Source organism: Lonchura striata, chromosome 7, assembly GCF_050655825.1.
Source record: "Lonchura striata isolate lonStrDom1 chromosome 7, ASM5065582v1, whole genome shotgun sequence".
In the NCBI taxonomy this organism is placed as follows: domain Eukaryota; kingdom Metazoa; phylum Chordata; class Aves; order Passeriformes; family Estrildidae; genus Lonchura; species Lonchura striata.
This window is the reverse complement of record NC_140709.1, coordinates 22,944,301-22,962,821: the sequence shown is the minus strand read 5'-3', so window position 1 is coordinate 22,962,821 and position 18,521 is coordinate 22,944,301. Positions and strand designations below refer to the sequence as shown.

Below are 18,521 nucleotides of genomic sequence, written 5' to 3'. Positions count from 1 at the left end.
TCTATGCAATGACTTTAAAATGCCCCTAGTTAAATCTTAGATCCTAATATTATACTTCTAATTCTACTTCAGCAGGAAGGCTTGTATAGCTGAGGCCCATTATGAGAAAATGATCATTTAATTATGAAGCTTAATTGTAAAAATTGTTTCAGAGAAGCAGGTATCAGATATCTTACTACATTACTTAGAAATGCAACTTTCCAAGCTTTCATGGTTATCAGTCTGTGTTGGTAGTAATTCTTGTAGTATTTCATTCACTTACACGATGGAAAACAGAGACTTACTACTCAAATGAAAAGACTCACTTAAAAAACTTGGGTACATATTCAATGCCATTTTCTTCCATGTACCGCCTCCGAGCTCTCTGGAGTTCCTCTATTCTTTGTTTCTCAGATGCTGCTGCTTCTATATTTCCTTCCTCCAGAAGCCTGTAGGAATAACAGCAGGCTGTATAGCAATTACACAGTGTCTAAACCAAAGGATTTTCCAGCACCAATCATCATAAAAGGCAAGCAGAAGCCAAGTGTGTTGTCAGTGTTGTACTTTCAGATCCAGCCTGAGACGCGACTCCCCAGCTACGCATACCTGACCTAGAGCCTAAGGCACACGCTTTGTTCAGCAACTTCAGCATATCACAAACACTGAAGAACTGTGAACTGAGATTTGGAAGGAATTCGTTTTGCTTCTATCCATAGCAGAAGTGCAGAACATTTCAGAGCCTGTTTTCTAGTTTGTCATGAGGAATCTGCCCCAAGGTTACACTATAGCTCTATGGCATCAACAAGAAGCTTTCTAATTTTCCTCAGCTGGGCTAAGCAGAAATTTGAGTACAATACTGACTATCTTCTCTACTAGCAGAATCCTCCACAGCTTAATTCAGACTGCAGTGAAGATATAGACAAAATTCAAGACTCAGCCAAACCCAGTTTTGAGCCCACCAAATATTAAATGGATAAATAAGCATTCTTGCCTTTGATCTGGCCTGAATCGTGCATCTGTTGCAGGAAGAAGATCTTTCAGTAAAGGATCTAATTCATTGAGCTCAATAGCAAACCTTGTGAAGCCGTAATAACGCTCATAATTGGTTGGCATGGAGCCTGTACACATAAGACAAAGAAAAAAGCTTTTAAGCTATCACTGTAAATATGCAAGACATTTCTTCATTTACAAACTTTTAACAGAAAAATATTTTACTTTTCCAGTTAAAAAGCGTCAAAAGCTATTCTTTAAGTGAAACAAAATTCAATAAATATTAATATCAACTGCTTATCCTGCAGAGATTGTAATTATATGTTAATAGACTCAAAGCTTTTATCATCTTCCCACAATTTTAAATAAAAACTAATTATTTCAAGCTTTTCAAATTAAAAACAGTTTCCTGTTCCCCAGAAAGTGGGTCTATGAAATGTCTGTCTAAAATCTAGCCTTAACTAGATTTAGAGTTCATTTTGGAACTTAGCACACACTCACAGACTGATTCGACACTACAAGGAGTCAGAACAGACATTGAAGAGAGCAGGGTGCAAAGTAAGGTTCAAAATACCAAAAATAAAAATAGGATTTAAAATTCTAAGAACAATAATTCTTGGATAATGCATGTATGAAAGATACAGGTGCAAAGGATGACTAATTCAACCTCAGGCCTTTAAGCAAGCAGGAAGTTGAAATCAGATCCTGAAAGTCCCAGGTGTTCACCATCTCTGAAGACCAATCCTTTAGGCTAATAATGCATTAGGACAACAAACTTAATAAACCCTATTTGGTGAATCCAAAAAAGTTACCCTGCTCTCTAGCAGAATGCAGACAGGCCAGCTCAGATGCCAAATTTTTTTTCTTTATTTTATTTTTCTGTTGACCCCAAGGTCCTAGCACATCTGATCAGGGGTCAGACCAAGATGTACAAGATTACACCCTGTAAGAACATTTCCATTTACCATTATTATAAACACATGCAAATTGTTGTTTGTCTAGACAGGGATTGTAATTTCTCTAGTATTATTTCATGTATTTAAAATGTAGGCTAAAACAGCTTCACACCTCCCAGAATTTTTTACAAGCTTCTTACCTGGCCTCCATATGCATTTGGCTGAAGGTGCAACCCCACAATAGAGGCCTTCATGCCACTTTCCAAAAAGACGGTGAACCACCTTCCCTTCTTGATCTATCACAACACCCTGGACCTCATTTACATTTGAATTCCAGTAGTTCACCTGCAAGTTTAACCAAGAATTACTAGCTCACACTGCTTCTCCAATAACCCATTGTACTAATACACATAATTAATGTATCTTGGCACGTGGTGCCAACTGTCCAAATTCTATGTTGGAGTGCCTCACCTGGAACTAAGAATACCAAAATTGGAAAATCATATGGTCCTAACACTAACTGATTTAGTATAGGAGAAACACTGCATAATTTGCAATGCGATTTTGACATAAAAGCATTTAAATTAACTGCACATCTGGGAACTACATTGTCATTCATTAACCCAAATCCCACACAATTCAGCAAAAATAACCCTTTGCCTGTCAGAGCCAGCTAACACTCCTCTTTCTATATGAGGAGGTATTGAATATACCTGTACTTGTAATCTTTTCATGGGTGCTGAACACTGCTCTATGCAGCAGGGAAGACATTCAGCCAATATTACGTGTTATTTCTTTCTGTTTCTCTTTTCTGTTTTGCTTTTCTTAGGCATATTTAGCTCTTACACCTTCATCCAAGAGCCAGTTGCCCATTCTCAGATTATCCAACAAAACACAAATTTCAGATTTATGTTAACACCCCATTGCTAACACTAAAATGGTATCAATGTCTTTTGTTGCAATGTGAAGACAAATTTATTTTTAGGGAAAATACTTGATAGTAACATAGCTATACAAACTTATATTTTTATATATGGTCCTTGCCTGGATATTAACCAAAGCAGCAATACAAACATGTAAAAAGATAAAATATTGACCAGCAAATTCTAGTAGAAGGAGAAGCAAAATGGTAGTGTACAGTGACTAAAAAAGACATTTCATTTTCAATCAAAAACCAGCAACAGCACACAGCTATACAGCATTGGAACACACTGATCCCAAATGTTCAGTGGAATAGAATCATACTAATTGACATAGCATTCTCTTTGACAATTTACATTTTATGAATAGTGATAAAAGGAATAGAAGATAAAATGTGGAATATGGACTTCAGAAATAGTGAAGAAACAGCTTGATGTACCTTTAAATTACACAGTTATATGAATATAAGATATATATTAACATCCATATGTTACCTTGACAAAAGTGAGTTTACAAATACAAACACTGCTTTTTGTGTTTCTGATAGTTATCTCTCCATAGTGCTCTATCCATCTCCTTCCACTAAGAATATTATGTATGCAAGTAGTGACTTTGTTCCAGACATAGTAGTCTCCATACCTAAGAACAGATTAAGAAGTAGTTGGCAACATCTGTTCATCATGATCATTACTGACAAAAAAGTAAAACATTGCTCCTTTATTGTAAAAACAAACGATATTGCCCAAAAACAGCTGCACAGATGACAAAGTCCTGTATCTGGTTACATCACTAATCCTCCTTAGAGAAGCCCACCTAAGCTCCAGGGCACAGAACAACAGAAACACACTGAAGCCCTGCATGGTCTATTCACTGTCCTATTCCAGAGCATGAAGTGCTTTGGCCACAATTCCTATAGGGGCAGGACAGTGACCCAAAGATCAACATGAGGCTGAATTAAGACTATAAAACAGAAAATGTAATTAAATCACAAATAGATCAAAATAAATATGATAAATCAAGGAAAGGAAGAAGGAAGCCAGGAGCACACTAGCACATCATCCCTTTGCCTTTGTAACAACTATCCAGTTGCATCTCTAACATCAGACAAGAGAATAAAACCAGAGAATTATATTATGCAAAGCATATTCTCCTTCACAGTTTAGGGAAAGCATGCAGACAGAAGACAAAGCTGCTCCAGAGTGCATTTACTTCAATCTTAAGAGATGGATAAAGTGGTGAAGTGATGCTATACTGATAGAGGCAGAAAGAAAGGCTGGCTGCAATGTACAGGAGCAAGAACACCACAACAAAACCAGAAGACGTATTTAATGTACCCACTCCTTGCATATTCTTAGGATTTACAAGCTGCAACTAGTCTCACTGGTGGTGAAGCTACTGCTTCTCATTACTCTGCCAAACCATCTTCACACAAAGAATTAAGAATCTACTTTGGTTTATCCACATTTTGAAAAAAGACCTTTCATGGTCTGGTTGTTCTGAGGGACACTCAGCAGCCTTAGGACTGAGAGCTTTAGGACAGCCCCAGCTGCTGGCAGTCCTGCATTGCAGCCTTGTTCAGCTCATCGCTGCTGTACATACAAAACATGGGTTCTCTCTCCTAAAACATTTCTATCCCCCTCTCTCCATCACATTCTAGAGTGTCTGTTTTTCTTCCAAAACCCAAAATGGATTTTCAGGCTCAAAAATATTCCAGTAGCCCCACCTGAATACTAAGGAGAGATTAGAGCTGGGCACCAACTCTCATCAGTACAATCCATGTGATGTCTGCTCACCCCAACCCATTCACAAGGCAGCACAGACTGGAGTGCACCCAAGGTTGAAAACAAGAGGAGAATAGCTTACTTTGGAAGAGTCACATTCAAGGTTCCAACAGGCAGAATTTCCATTGATTTCCCCCAGAATTTGTTTTTCCACCTGATATCTGAATATAATAGTGAAATACTTAAAAAATTGAAATTACCAAGGTCTCCCCCTTGCACTGATCTGTGTGGCACCAGATCATCTGTACTGGACTACCCAATTCTACAGGGCAGTAGATAGTAAGAATTTGCCATGAAAATACTAAAGAAAAAATACTAGAAAATTACATTAGGTCAGAAAAATTAGATGTAAGTTTAATTAAGAATTGTGTCTGTGCTGCATGATTATCAAATCTCTTGTGCAAACATTCAATACAAATTAAAGGCATACACCATTTGGTACAAAGAAAGAAAGAGTAATTCTTCAACTGTAAAAAGAGCTGCTTGTGTTTGTAAGAAATAGTAATTTTATTGGTAAAAACCTGTTAAATAGGAGAGTATAAACAGGCTGCAGCTGACAGAGGAAGTTGTAGCATGTTTGTTCACTGTTAATGAGAATTTGGAGTAAAACAGATCATCAGTTTATAAGACGTCACTTCAAAATAGTAAGTATAGACATTCTGAGTAAGTTCCAAATGCAAAGCTCAGCTTTTACAAAGTTTTTGCTTGACAATAAAAAAGGAGTTATGCTTTTGAAGTAAAAAGTGTACCTTGCCAAAACACAAAGTTTTTCGATTCACAGTGACAGGCCGAAATGGGAGGATGGTGGCTAACCTGAAACACAGTTTGGTTGAGTCAAAAACATTTAATTTTCATTCCTAGGACAGTACAATTTTTTTTGCAATATTAAAATACTAAATAGCTCATGTTGCTATGAAAACAGATATAACTTAAGTGATTGTACTTAAAACAGTTACTAGTGATTACTAGAAAGATGTACTCCTTCTAGCCTTTAATGAAGTTCACTCATATTAACAATATTTATTTACTCCTAAGAAAGAAAACCATTCTAAGCAGAAAGAAAAAATGGGATCGTTCTATAAAATGAAGAACAAAAAGTGGACATCTAAACAGGAGTGTCTATCTAGAAACAAGGTTTACCTGCTCTGAGAAAAATCGAAATCCTTTGTCTTCTCTAATACATTCATAAGTTTCACCAAGCACTGGGTTAAATGGTTTGCTTCCTGCTCTGAAGTAGGTAGAGGCATAGCCTGATGCTGCAAAGGCAGCTATAAGAACCTGTAAAAACACAGACCAGAACATGAGAATAGCAGACATTCTTGTGTATGTGCCATCACTGTGTGGTACCACATAACTCATTTTGCTCAGGGACAACTAGATTAATGAAGCATGCCTGAGAATGAAACCATGCATCCCAGCCAGAACCAGTATACACTTTATTTCTTCTGTTGATAGGATTTCTTTTTCTTCATGGCCTCATTCAGTCTTTCAACAGTCCCTTAAAATGACAACCTGCACATGACACAGTTTTTCTGCCTTTGACCAGGCTTTTCATTAGTGACCTAAAACAGACCCAGCTCTAGTCCTTCTTCCCATGAATAAATATTATGTAATAACTTCTAATTACAAGATCACATACCATTTTCCTATGGGAACTATTTTATTTAGTAGCAAACATAAACAGTTCGCACTTAGGATGTTCTTAGTCTAGAGTTAGCTCCAAATCTTCCATACATATACAGCCTTAACAGCCAGCCCTTTTGTCTATATGTACAACCACAATTTAATATTCTCTCAGCCAGGCCTGACAGGCTGTGAAGTGGCATGCCATGGTAATTTAGTTTACAGGTCACATTTGCAGAGTTTTCAAAAAAATCACATCAGCCAGTCAGAAGTCCAAACAAAATTTCAGAAAAACAACAGAGGGATAAAAATTAGTCAGCTATTGGCAATATGCTACCAATGGGACAAATCTTAACCAGGTTCTCCTCTGCTAGTGAGGACACAGCCCTCATGTGAGGTTTTATGTGCTTAGTTTTCTTCCCACTGTGTAATGGGTGCTCCATTCTCTATTCACTTTATATTATTCAGAAATGCAGCCTCGACAAAATTAACACTGCTTTCACAGGCTTTTCTTCAACAGTAAAAATCTTAATTCTTCTAAAACTGTTTTCAGGTTAATTTCAACTGCCTTTTCAATTTAACTACAAGACACTGCAGAGAAATGAAGGAGTTTACTAACCCTGTGATACAGAGAGCAATGTGAAAAAAGAAAGGTTTCCACTATTTTTGGATGCTTATAGAAGATAACAAAGTTCTGATCTTTCAGAGAACAGTGAACAAGCAGTAACATATTCACAGCATTCCTGCCACAAGCTTTGGGTATTCAGTTTTTTTCCAAGTAGTCCCATATGCCTCAGTTCAGGTGTAGTTTGCATTTTTAGAGGTGCTGTTAAAAAGTTTGGCTTGTACTCCCAAGTACTGCAGTAGACATCTGTAGCAGAGAAGGGGATTGAATCCACATTTTCAAGGAAGCTTTCAGTTGCACCATGGCTTTTCATTCCTGAATTCTCCCTACTTCAATATTGACCTTTCAAACTTTTCAACAAAGGCAGCAATCAGTCTGTTTTACTCCTTGCAAAGCTGCCAGCTCCTTACAGAATCTCCCTCCTTTTGTGAGGGACAGGATCACAGAATGCTCTGGGTTGGAAGGGACCCACTGTGATCCCCTCCTGTGTCTTGTATGAAAACAGAATGTGATGGTGAATAATTCAACTCCCTTTCTCAAGATAGGTTCAACTTCTTCAGTGTTTAGGATGCCTCATTCTCCTGCAGGCCTTGTGAACACGGCAGTTCAGGGACTTGAGTGTGCGACTGTATAAAGGCAAAGGCAACCTCTCTTCGCCCAGTTATCCACAGTGCTACCAACCCCTACCAGGGAACAGCAGATATGTTCAGCAATGCTGCCAACCTTCCCTTACAGCCTTTCCCTGCACCTTCTGAGGAAAAGGAGACATGACAGATCAAAGCACCCTGAGAGCTGAGCTCAGGCTGCTGGCTGTCAGTAAAAAAAACAAATCAGACTTACAGGGGAGCTGAAGTCAGGCTGTCCAGGCAAACTTTGTTCTGGTGTTTTGAAACTTCTCTCTTAGAAATTGCCTGGGAGGACATCTTATTCACACCTATATTGATCATAAGGCAGCTACAGACTTGATTAACTCTTGAAGGCTGCTGGATTTGAACATTAAAAGCCAGAAAAGTATGCTGCAGAGCTAGAAACTTCCAATGCCTACATCTACTGTCATAGAGCATTAGATCAATCTTAAATAAATGAGTTACAACTGCAGGACTTGGTTTGAGGTCAAGAAAAGTCCCACGGCCTTGTTCAGATCAAACCTATGACCTGTAACTATTCACACTTTTCTGACCCTGCAGGGAGGTCTGTTGTCTGTGACCAGAAGGGGAAAGAGAAGACCCTACACAGACCCCACTCAACAGCTCCCTTTTAAACACAGACAGAAGAAGTGCTACACTAAATGCATTACCATGCGTTCATAAGGATCATCTGTTTCAGCAGCCTTGTCTAAGAGTTCACTGTATTCCAACTCTTCACAAAGATGTTGCAAGGTATTCAGAGGTTCGTTTAGCTCAACTGGCATGGATACTTTGGAAAGATCTTTACCAATGTTATTTCTCAAAATATTCCACAGATTGATGTTACTGGTGTCAGGGCTGGGAGCTGGGAGACAAGTCCTCCGTCCATTTCTGAATGCGCCTCCTGTCAGCTCACCATTAAGAACTGGGAAGGGAAGAAAAATATTGTCATAAGAAAGCACCAGACTAAGAAAAACAGAGTCCTGCATTCAACCAAATCACTGCCAGAACAAACAAGCCCAACTTCATTGTTTGCAGCTGAGCAGGTCTGGTATTGACATGCAGTAATTCTGGTACATGAACATAACCAATGTAATTTCCCAAAGTTTGAAACACAGTATACTTTGCCGAGAAATGTTGTCTGCAACACTGGTGTTGTCCTCAGATATATTGTCACTCACATCACTGATATAAGATTCATCATCAGAAGCCTAAAACATAAATAAAATATCCATTAACTCAAATACATATAAAATATACTGACAAAACAGACAGAAATAGTTAACCGAAACACAAATATTAATAAAAAAAATCTCTATCCAATTAGAACTATTAGCTAAATAAACTGAATATTTCAATCTGTCCATAGTACCAATGTTGTCAAAACAAAGTGTTACGTTGTGCTCATGTTTCTGAATTCCTTATTATCCAAATACAGACATGAGATCTGCAAAAGGTGGTTTAAGTAAGATCAGGGATGAAAAAAATTGGTAACATAATGTGCTAGGGATGGAAGGTGAGAAGAGATAGTCAGATTTGTGCTGTTTGTAAAGAACCAAACAACGAAACATGACTTACATTTCAGCAAACAAATTATGTAAACATCAGTCTAGTATTTTGCAAAGCAAGAACCTCATCAGCATTAAGAATGTTTTTAAAAGTTATTTTACACAACTGTTTTTCTAGAAATATTACTTTTTTGACTATTTCTCTTATTACAGAGAATTATTTTATATTCATATGTAGTAGAAGATTTTTTAAAGAATATTTGAAAATCTAAATTTAATTGACTGCAGATTCAGCTGTAACTGTATGTCATCCTTAGGTGGAACTGCAATCGCCTGGAAAGGACATGTACTGAATGTACGTTACTCACACAACTAACTTGCAACTCAGTTTTACACTTCAGGGAACTCCTGCACCTCTTTATGTGATCTCAGGTTTGTTTATCTACACTTTACCAATTTTGATACCTTTTTATTCTAAGTAGCATTACTAAAAATAAAAAAAATTCACTAACTCTGTCCTGCAGCATGCTGTCACAGCCTACCTCGTTTTCTGATGAGCTGGCGGACAGAAGCACTTCCTGTGCGTCAAAGAACTCAGAAACAGATTCAGACATAGAGAGCCTGCTTTCATTAGAAACTTGCTGAGACAGTGGCAAACTGACATGAATTTGTTCACCTGTCTGTAAATAAAGCACAGAAAAGTAAAAGTATTATTTCTAATATTAAAGAAATACGCGTAGAAGGGGTAAATCACCTGAATAAGATTTCTATGATAAATACAAGCACAGAGCATAAAGACAGCATTTTAGTAGGACTTTGTGTGTACCTAACAGATGACACTGAGGATGACAAAATAAAGTGCATTTTGAACAGTGAGATACATGTCTTCTTTTGAGGCCTGCCCAGCATCTACTGCCAAGATTTAGCAGCATGAAACTGCAGATCTAGTTCTCTATGCAGAGGATTGATTTTGTGGACAATAGCTGGGTTGTGTCAGACATGTTCAACCATGAATTTCAGATTAAATCACCTCTGGTAATAACAAATTATGTCATTTGATACAACTAAAATTTAATTATAAAGATTTATAAGGTCTGGGAGCTATAAGTTACTTTCCAAATAAATGACCTTGCAAACCAGTTTAGTAACAATGATTGAAATGCTTGAATATTTAGGAGGATAGCTATAATATGTATTTTATGGGCTTCTATTCTATGTTTATACTCCAAATCTCATTTGCATTATGCCATTAACACTGACCCAATACTACTAAAAGAAATTAACTCTCTACAGTTTATTATAAAGAAATGTAACAGCAAAGTCAAGGATTCAAAACTGTGCTATGTCGATGTCAGTAGTGCAACAGGCTAAAACAGTGAAATAGACCCTCCTCTTCCTGCTAGTGATGGGTGGAACACCAGATCAGTGTTACCCTGCAGGCTATCACATTAAGAAAAAATTAAGATGCTCTCCCTGTACCATTTTACCACAGGATCTGTTGCTGTGGAGGGAAATAGATCTTGGACTTAATCCCTTAATTCATACAGCATGTTGTTCCTGGGAGATAATACAGATGAAACTACTGAAGCCCTTTTAAACATGGTTAACTCTTCAGATTGCAACACAATCCCCGTTATAATCTCATTCCAGAACTCCTGCATATGGTTTTGTTGACATCTTAATTCTGTAGAATTATTCTATACAGTTACCTCAAAAAGTACTAACAAAACATCCCCAAAAAGCATAAACAAGCCAAGAGGTCAAAACCCTTTTTTTTTTTCACTAGGTCTGATAAAACTGTAGATGGATTGTGATGCTTGATGTTTGTTTATAATGAAAACAGAGGTTCATTTTACCATAATCATTACAGGAAGTGACCAAAATTTTGAGGTTTCACATAAACTAGAGGAACTTGGAAAAATACACATGCTCCAACATGCTCCTACCTGAAAAAGACCCTCACACAGGCTTTATCTATGTGCTACAAGACTATAGACATATATATAAAACAAGTTAAGATAACTGAATGAGAGATCTGGAAACTTTAAAAAATTTCTTCAGTCAGGCTTAATTCTACCAAGACAATGATGAACAAATGAAAAAGGAACAGCTAACCAACAAAAATTACAGAACAGAAGAGAAGGTCATGCCCAGAACTCCACTGTAGTTTGCTGTGCTGTGGCACCACTTCACTTCTATGTTCTGTTGCTAGCCTCCAGCAAGTTTGATTTTTGGAAAAATTGTTTAGACATTTTCAGAAAGCAAATAAACAAAAAAATTTTACCTTTTTTGTTTGTTGCCAGAAATATCTAGGAGACAAGACTATGTTAATTGAAATGGCATATGCATAGAAAAAAATAGTGGAAATGACAAATCAAAAACATTTTTGTAAAATGCAAGCAGAATGGTTGCCAAAGTGACCATACTAATTGTAATACATTATAGTTCACAAATTCAGATTAGTCACGAGGGAAGCTCACTGGTATAAATACAAATGTTTGTTAATCTGTTGACTAAGGAAAGCAAAACAAGAAAAACTAAATGTTGCAAAAAATATTAGTGCAGTGCTTGGTTCATGGACTGAACCTTTTGATTTTAACAATACCACTTAAGATTCTAAACATGAGGCCCTTTACACACTTGCAGAATCAGGTCATTAAATTATTAATTGTTCTGTTGATTTGGCAAGAAACTAAGGTACAGAATTGGTTAGCTACTGTGTAATACATTCAAATGTAGTAAAACCTCACTAATTCCCACAGCCAACAATTAATATTCCAAAATTGGAGTCCTTCTCTGTTCCAGTAAAGAGACCAAGCTCAGTTCTTTCATTTCTGACATATGAAAAACAAAAGACTGAAGTTTTATTGTAGGTAAGAAAATATAACCTTACTTTTTCTATGACTTAATATTTGCCAATCTGAAAAATTCAATAAATTTCTACGTGTGTTTCAGCTATTTAGTGAGAATTAGCAAGGTTTGTTTGTATTCTAAATCCATTAAAGGCCAAAGTCTTACCTCATCAGGACTAGGGATAATATTTACACTGACAACCTGATCACAAATAACAGATTCTGAATGTATTCTGTTCAAGCGACTTCTTAGTTCAGCATTCTGGTTGAGAGCCTTAAAATAAAAATTTTAAATTTCATTTAAAATTAAAATGTAAACAATAAAAAAAAATAAAAAGAAGAAGAAAAAATAAAAATAATAAGAAAAAAAGCTTCTTTCCAGCAATTTCCTAAAAAAAAAATCACAGAACTTCCTTTCTTTCATTTATAGGGACATACCTATTTTGAGATCCTCTCTAACATTACTTCATCTTTGGTTACACTGTCTTCACTGTTTTTCAGGAGACAGGGGGATAGATGTTCTCCCACAATGTAACACTGGCATTCTACCTCAGTTTTTCAGAGAGCTCCTTGGCAGGTGTACTGGTGGGTTATGTACATTATGGAAATGGGGAGTGAATGCAGCAACAAAGAGTGAAACTGCAGAACAATAAATGGGAACTACCCACAAAATGTCCAAAGAAGCAATTGTTGGTTTACAAGTATACAGCTTCTTCTGAGTCAAGGTTATCAGCACGCAGAGGCTGCAAACAGAAATTGCTTCTTTCCAGTAAAACCAACATAATTGCCAGTATCATTGTCTACCCATCTAGATCAATTTTATCGGTTTGCCTTTGTACTTATTTCAAGCTAGTGATCCACTACAGTATCACAAATACCAACAGAATAACACTGGTGTCTGGCATCTGCTGTTTATTCTATTTTAAAGTCCAACCTTGATTATAAATGTGGGTGCATATATAATGTATTATCTGTTGCTTGGAAAGACTAGTGTACAAGATTCTGAAATCCAGAACTGTAATATTCTACATATCTAGAACATGGCTGATTTAGCCTTGATATATCCCCAGCACTGAGGATTATAGAAAAGAAGAACAGAGAGACATTTTGTTCCAGTAGCAAAGGATTGTTACAATGGAGTAAGACCCTTCTTCTGTCTCTCCCTTGTGCAGATTGAGGAATAGATTGCACAAATGTACTAAAACAAAGAAAGACCAAAGGAAAATGGGTAAGCTTAAACCGCCACTGAACAGCTTAAATTACCCAGTTTTGCTTTGTTCTGAAATGGTCTGGGCACGCTCCTAGTTGGCATCCCTCTGAGAGGGAAGGTAATGACCAACAGCAGCCTGACAGTAGCTTCTTCAACAGCTCAAACCTGGTCATGAGACTGGACAAACCTAGTCACAGTCAATTTTCCACTTCCTCTCCATTGAGATTGTGAACTAATGTGTGACAGTGACTTTTAAACTAACGTTAGAGGCCAGAACCAAGAAGAAAACATGATTCCCTATTTCATGCAAGTTGCTAATAAATATCCACAGGTTTTAGATAAATTTGTGTCAATAACCAGTTATGCTCCTAACCCATTTTTATCACAATGCACAGAAAACAATCTGCATAACAGGCTATGCATCTGCATCTATAAAAAGGTTTGTCTTTAAACATCTGCTCATATTTCTTGCAGATGTAGTCCTCCACACCAATCCATAAAATGCTTTTATGCTTCCTTGACAATGAATTTTGAAAAATTGAGTTATTTAGCAACCTGAGGATTTATTGTTGCTAATTTCTTCTCCCCCACTAAAGCAAATTATATTTTTTTTCCTTTAGTTTAATTGGGAGAAATGCCGGAGAGTTACAGGTCTGTATCTGGAAATCCAATTTACCAAAAACTATATTGCAACCCAGGATTCCTTTTGCATTTAGAGACACGGACATATAAAACAAACCTGACAACATATGGTCAAAATTAAAAAATTAATTACAAAAACAAAAATATTCCCTTGGCTGTGCTGGGACAGCTCCAAGAAAGACATTTAGCATTTGTATAAAAACATTTGATCCTTTTCCTTTACTTTGGAAAACCATAACATATATATGCTTCAACAAATGATATCCTTCACCTCCACATGCAGTGGGGCTAGATTTACATCATAACAGAATATGCCATAATTCTGGCTGAGAATTTGGCTTTTTCTTGGCTTCTTTGAGGTGAAAGGAAATGGCCAAAATACAAAAAAACATACTGCACTGGGCAAGACAGATGCGCTTGAAATCAAATCAAAAACATACCTGAGAGAGGGACTGTCTGAGGTGAGCTATTTGAGCATTGTGGCCTGTAAGATCCTGCTCTGAAACAATCCGTTTAAGCTTCTCCTTCTCTATAGCTATGCTGTTGAAGGCAGACTTCAAAAGAGAATGCACTAAGCAAAAAGAAAAAAACAAAACAGGTATTTTCTTGGCTACAGAAATCACATCGACATCTCACAATATTTCAGCAATACAGACACAGAGTGAGACTTCCATCCCACAGTAATGGACATTTGAAACAAGGGCCTGAACTTCAAGTAATCCATGCCAAATGAAGTACCAACACTTACAGCTTGCGATTGCAATGTGCTGTATGCTCACACATATCTCATCTGAGCATATTCTTGGTGCTGAATACATGGAAATGTGGATAGTTGGAAAAACTGTGTCCAATACGTGTTATTTTCTTTCTGGTTTTTATTTGTACTTTTCAGAGTAACAAAAACATCAGTTCTGCTAGACTGAACTAATATTGTACTAATAAAGAGGATTACTTGGTCTTTAAACAGGTTTTGAATTTTTTAAGATGTCAGTCTCACATTTTTTCTATGCTTGTTATAGAACAGCAAACTGATAAGAAAACCTTTTTAAAATGGTATTTTTCAGTTTGTAGGACCATTCACTTACTGGCAATAAAACTGCAATTCAAAAGTACATTCCTGTAATAAGCTCTTTTTCCACTGATTCCATTGACACAGAAAACATTGTACAAAAATGAATTCACAGGATTATGTGCAGCAGTTACATTCTGAATAATCTTTGGGGAGAAATAATGCATTTTGTTGAGGACAAAAGATGTTTGCAAAATCAGTCACTTATTTACAGAACCGAGAAAGCAGTTCAGAAGACTTCAAAAACAATTTCAGAGTTCGCCTATCTCTAAATTTACTACATGCATGGAAAATATAAGAAAGATAATATATACTGCCTTTGTGTAAGCCACCTGAACAGCTAAAAACTCTTATACAGTATTGCCCAACACAGATGAAAACCCTGGCCATAACTAAGTGAGGCCAATAAAGAAACACAACAGAGAAGCACATTACAGAAAAAGGCTGGGCGTCTCCAGCTACCTTTTTGTGCCATCAAGCAGAATTCTTCTTGAAGCTTCATGTACTCAGTAGAGCACTCCAGAGGGTCTGTCACATGGCTGGGGGGAGCCTGAAACTCAATGTCTGCACAAAGGTTGGGGTTGGATGAATGCAATCGAACGGGTGACATCGTAGCACTGAAAGGGACCTACAGCAAGAAACAGAAGAATTGCTGCAAAAGGTGTAACCAAACTTTTGACCTGTTGATGCAAAACAAGAATTTCTTCTGAAAAGACTTAGTTCACAATGTGAAGAATATGGCAAGAGTGAACATGTAACTTCTTACTCTCCTAAATCGCAACACAGCTGATGCAGACTTCTCTTTAATTTTTTCACTGAAATATAAAAAAGAAGGCCTAACAACTAACAGCTAATGATGGAGTATTTAAATTCTAACATTTACAAAAAAAGGATGATTTCCTAATGCTTAGAAGATTACTGGAAAACTGAACCATGAAACATGCTCCTTTATATTTGGACATTTGAGAGTAATTGTAGATGAGTCTGTTGTTGCAATACCAACATTTGAAGTATGAAAATTCCTCCACAGATCTAGAAATAGGATATAATATTATCAGATATATCACTGAAGTTTTTCAAAACTACTCATAAATCTGCAGTTGAAACTCACTGTACTGGCAATTATAAAGATGGAAGAAGCATATAGTCTTTCTATTATCTTTTTAACTAAACAAATAAAGAATAACAACAACGCATTAAAATCAAAACTCCACCTGATTTTCATTTAAAATACATAGACCACAAATAAATGCAGAGAGATACAGTTTAGTAAGATCAAGCAAATAATTTAATTTCTTATCTTTCTACTTTGCTTTTCCCTCTACTTTTCAGGTACAGCAATAAAAAAAATGTAAATGCAAGATTTTCTAAGTTATATATACATGAATCATGTACTGAGAAGTTACCTGTATGCTACATGCACTGTATGGCTACTACTGCTATATAAGTGATGCGTGTGCAAGAGTGTTTTGTATTTTACTTCAATGTTACCATTTACACGCATCTATATGAAAATCAGGCCAAGAACAAAATTTTCAACTGCAAATGCAACAGAAAGGCATGCAGAACTACATTTTGTCACTTAACTATTAACCACAGTTTATTGTATCAAGCACTGTTTAGTACATTAAATCTATTTAATTTCATTAGATTGATCAAATGCATAAATCAAGCATTTTCACACTGCAGCCCAATGTAATCATTCAAATATGAAAAATAGGGCCAAAATATAAAATGTCTCTTCCAAGGCATGATAAAGAGCAGAAGATAATATAAAAAGTCATATTACTAAAAGTTATTATCAACAGATGAGTTCTAGAACCACTGTCATCAGTGGCTGAACTTGGTACATTGTTATTTGAAACAGTTTTATGAATTCCTTTCTGTAAAAACTGACATCAATACACATTTTAGTTTTAGGTTCTGATTATCCAATTAAACCCTCAAAATCCTGTTGGATCTATTAATCATTCCACTCATGAGTGTACTCTGTGAAATACATTTTCCATGCTGTTCTTTCTTGGTTTCCAGATACATGTAGTACATTCAATAGTAGATCTATGGCACCTATCTCATAAAAGCTTTATTCCTGCTCTCATTTATTTTGATTTCCAGCTATATCAACAAAGTACATATTTTTTTTATTTGACCTCATTTTAGCCACATATCAAGAAGAATTTGTTAACAGAAGATGTAGAATAAATTCCTTCTATTCATACTGGGTATTTAACCCTTTATCTTCTTCACAATTACCAGGTTGCCTGTCTCAAGACCCCAGCATAACATTAGGTTAATGGACTACTGTGGCTAAACGTAGGTTCATTTCAAATTACTTTTCACCTTTCCCTTTCTTAAATGGGAGAGCAGGTTTCCAGAACTTTCTGGCTGGGAGCATCACAAAGCTTCAACTGTTCAAGGTGGCTCCATAAGGGCAAAGTAGGTATCTACACTGTACCTGTGTGTATGGAGAACATACCCAACCCTCCAGACCATCCAAAGGCAGGAAAGAAACTGACACCAGCTATAAAGTCAGAGCTTGAGGGAGAGTCCCCCCCAGCCCCACATGTCTGTGGTGATGGGGCAGGTTCCCCAGACCCACAGGGACTGGCAGAGCAGTAGGCAGGCTGCCCACACATGCAGGGGGGGCTCTTTAGTCATTCTCTGATGAATCAAGCTGAAGAGATCTGCTTTAGATTCACCATTCTGCCTCAAACCTCAGATGGCCAGGCTAAAAAGAAAGGTTTCTGCAATTATGTTTATTGAAAAAAAATACTATTTTCAATTAAGCCCTAAAAATGCAATTTATGTGTTCTACAAATATGTCACACTACTTGCAAGAAATATACATTCACATGACAGAGACAAGTAGCCTTGCTGACTGCTTTAAATTGAAGAAATACTGAACTGTTGATTGACGTGAACTCTTTTAGAAAAGTTTCCAAGCTACTTTCCGTAACAGATGAAAAATAACCCACATCAAACAGCCATTTTCATTCTCTTGAATAGGGAACAGTCCAGGAAACACTGCCAATATAATTATCTTCCCCTTTTTTCCTTACATGTCTGTGCTTTCTCTCTGTATTAATGGTGGCTTGATCCCGACTTTACTACCCATTCTCCTTTTCATTGTTTTTTATTGTTGCTGTTTTGAAGGTTTTCGAAAAAATATTTAGCTTCTTGATCCATCCCTCTAGTTTTCCCCACACAGACACTTCTAGCCACAACCTCAGATGAACCTTGTTCCAACTTCCTGCTTTACACCAGAGGTGTTGTACCCACTCATCCATCACCTTCCTCAGAATTACGTGTTCACGTAGGAACAGAATGTTCCTGGCTGAGTGGGTTGTAAGGCAAACCTCTTTCTGCTGTACATTTAGCTGATAGAATTCTGTATCCCTCAGTCTGTGTGTACAGCTTCCCTGTCTGAGAGAAACAACCATTTTGTGCATCAGTCAGGAAGAACAGACCATGGCCAGGAACACTGCAACAGCCACAGAGTCATTTTGGTGCCTCTAGCTTTCCTTCCTCCTGCATTTTCTTCAGCTCCTCCAGAACATCCCTTAACAGGTCCTCACTTGAGCTGCAGGTAACACCTCAGCAATTCCCTGTCCTTAGTGCCTCCCAACCCCAGTCCAGCTGCATTTGTCTCCTGAAGCACTCCCTAGGTAAGGAGTACAGCCCTTGCCAAAGCTGTTCAACTGCTGCTGAGCCTTCTGGTTAGAGCCACCCACCAACACTGCTCAGCCCTGTAAACTGGGAATCAGGCAGGTGTCTGGGCTAGGCAGGCAGACCGACACGG

At 37.2% G+C, this 18,521-nt stretch overlaps 1 protein-coding gene across 10 annotated transcripts in view; it reads right to left on the bottom strand.

The window, feature by feature from the left end:
- OSBPL6 (oxysterol binding protein like 6) overlaps positions 1–18,521 on the bottom strand; it is a 95,523-nt gene that overhangs the window by 11,275 nt on the left and 65,727 nt on the right. For 8 of the 10 annotated variants that reach the window (XM_021552443.4, XM_021552440.3, XM_021552444.3 and 5 more), the window contains 13 exons: positions 15,185–15,350; positions 14,094–14,224; positions 11,968–12,075; positions 9,492–9,629; positions 8,565–8,652; positions 8,113–8,366; positions 5,708–5,845; positions 5,317–5,380; positions 4,650–4,728; positions 3,281–3,425; positions 2,066–2,210; positions 971–1,097; positions 306–428 (listed from right to left, as the gene is read on the bottom strand). In XM_021552443.4, coding sequence (XP_021408118.1) covers positions 306–428; positions 971–1,097; positions 2,066–2,210; positions 3,281–3,425; positions 4,650–4,728; positions 5,317–5,380; positions 5,708–5,845; positions 8,113–8,366; positions 8,565–8,652; positions 9,492–9,629; positions 11,968–12,075; positions 14,094–14,224; positions 15,185–15,350 — 1,706 coding nt within the window. The remainder of the gene's footprint in view (positions 1–305; positions 429–970; positions 1,098–2,065; positions 2,211–3,280; positions 3,426–4,649; positions 4,729–5,316; positions 5,381–5,707; positions 5,846–8,112; positions 8,367–8,564; positions 8,653–9,491; positions 9,630–11,967; positions 12,076–14,093; positions 14,225–15,184; positions 15,351–18,521) is intronic. The other 2 variants (XM_021552445.3, XM_021552447.3) reach the window with 1 other exon arrangement.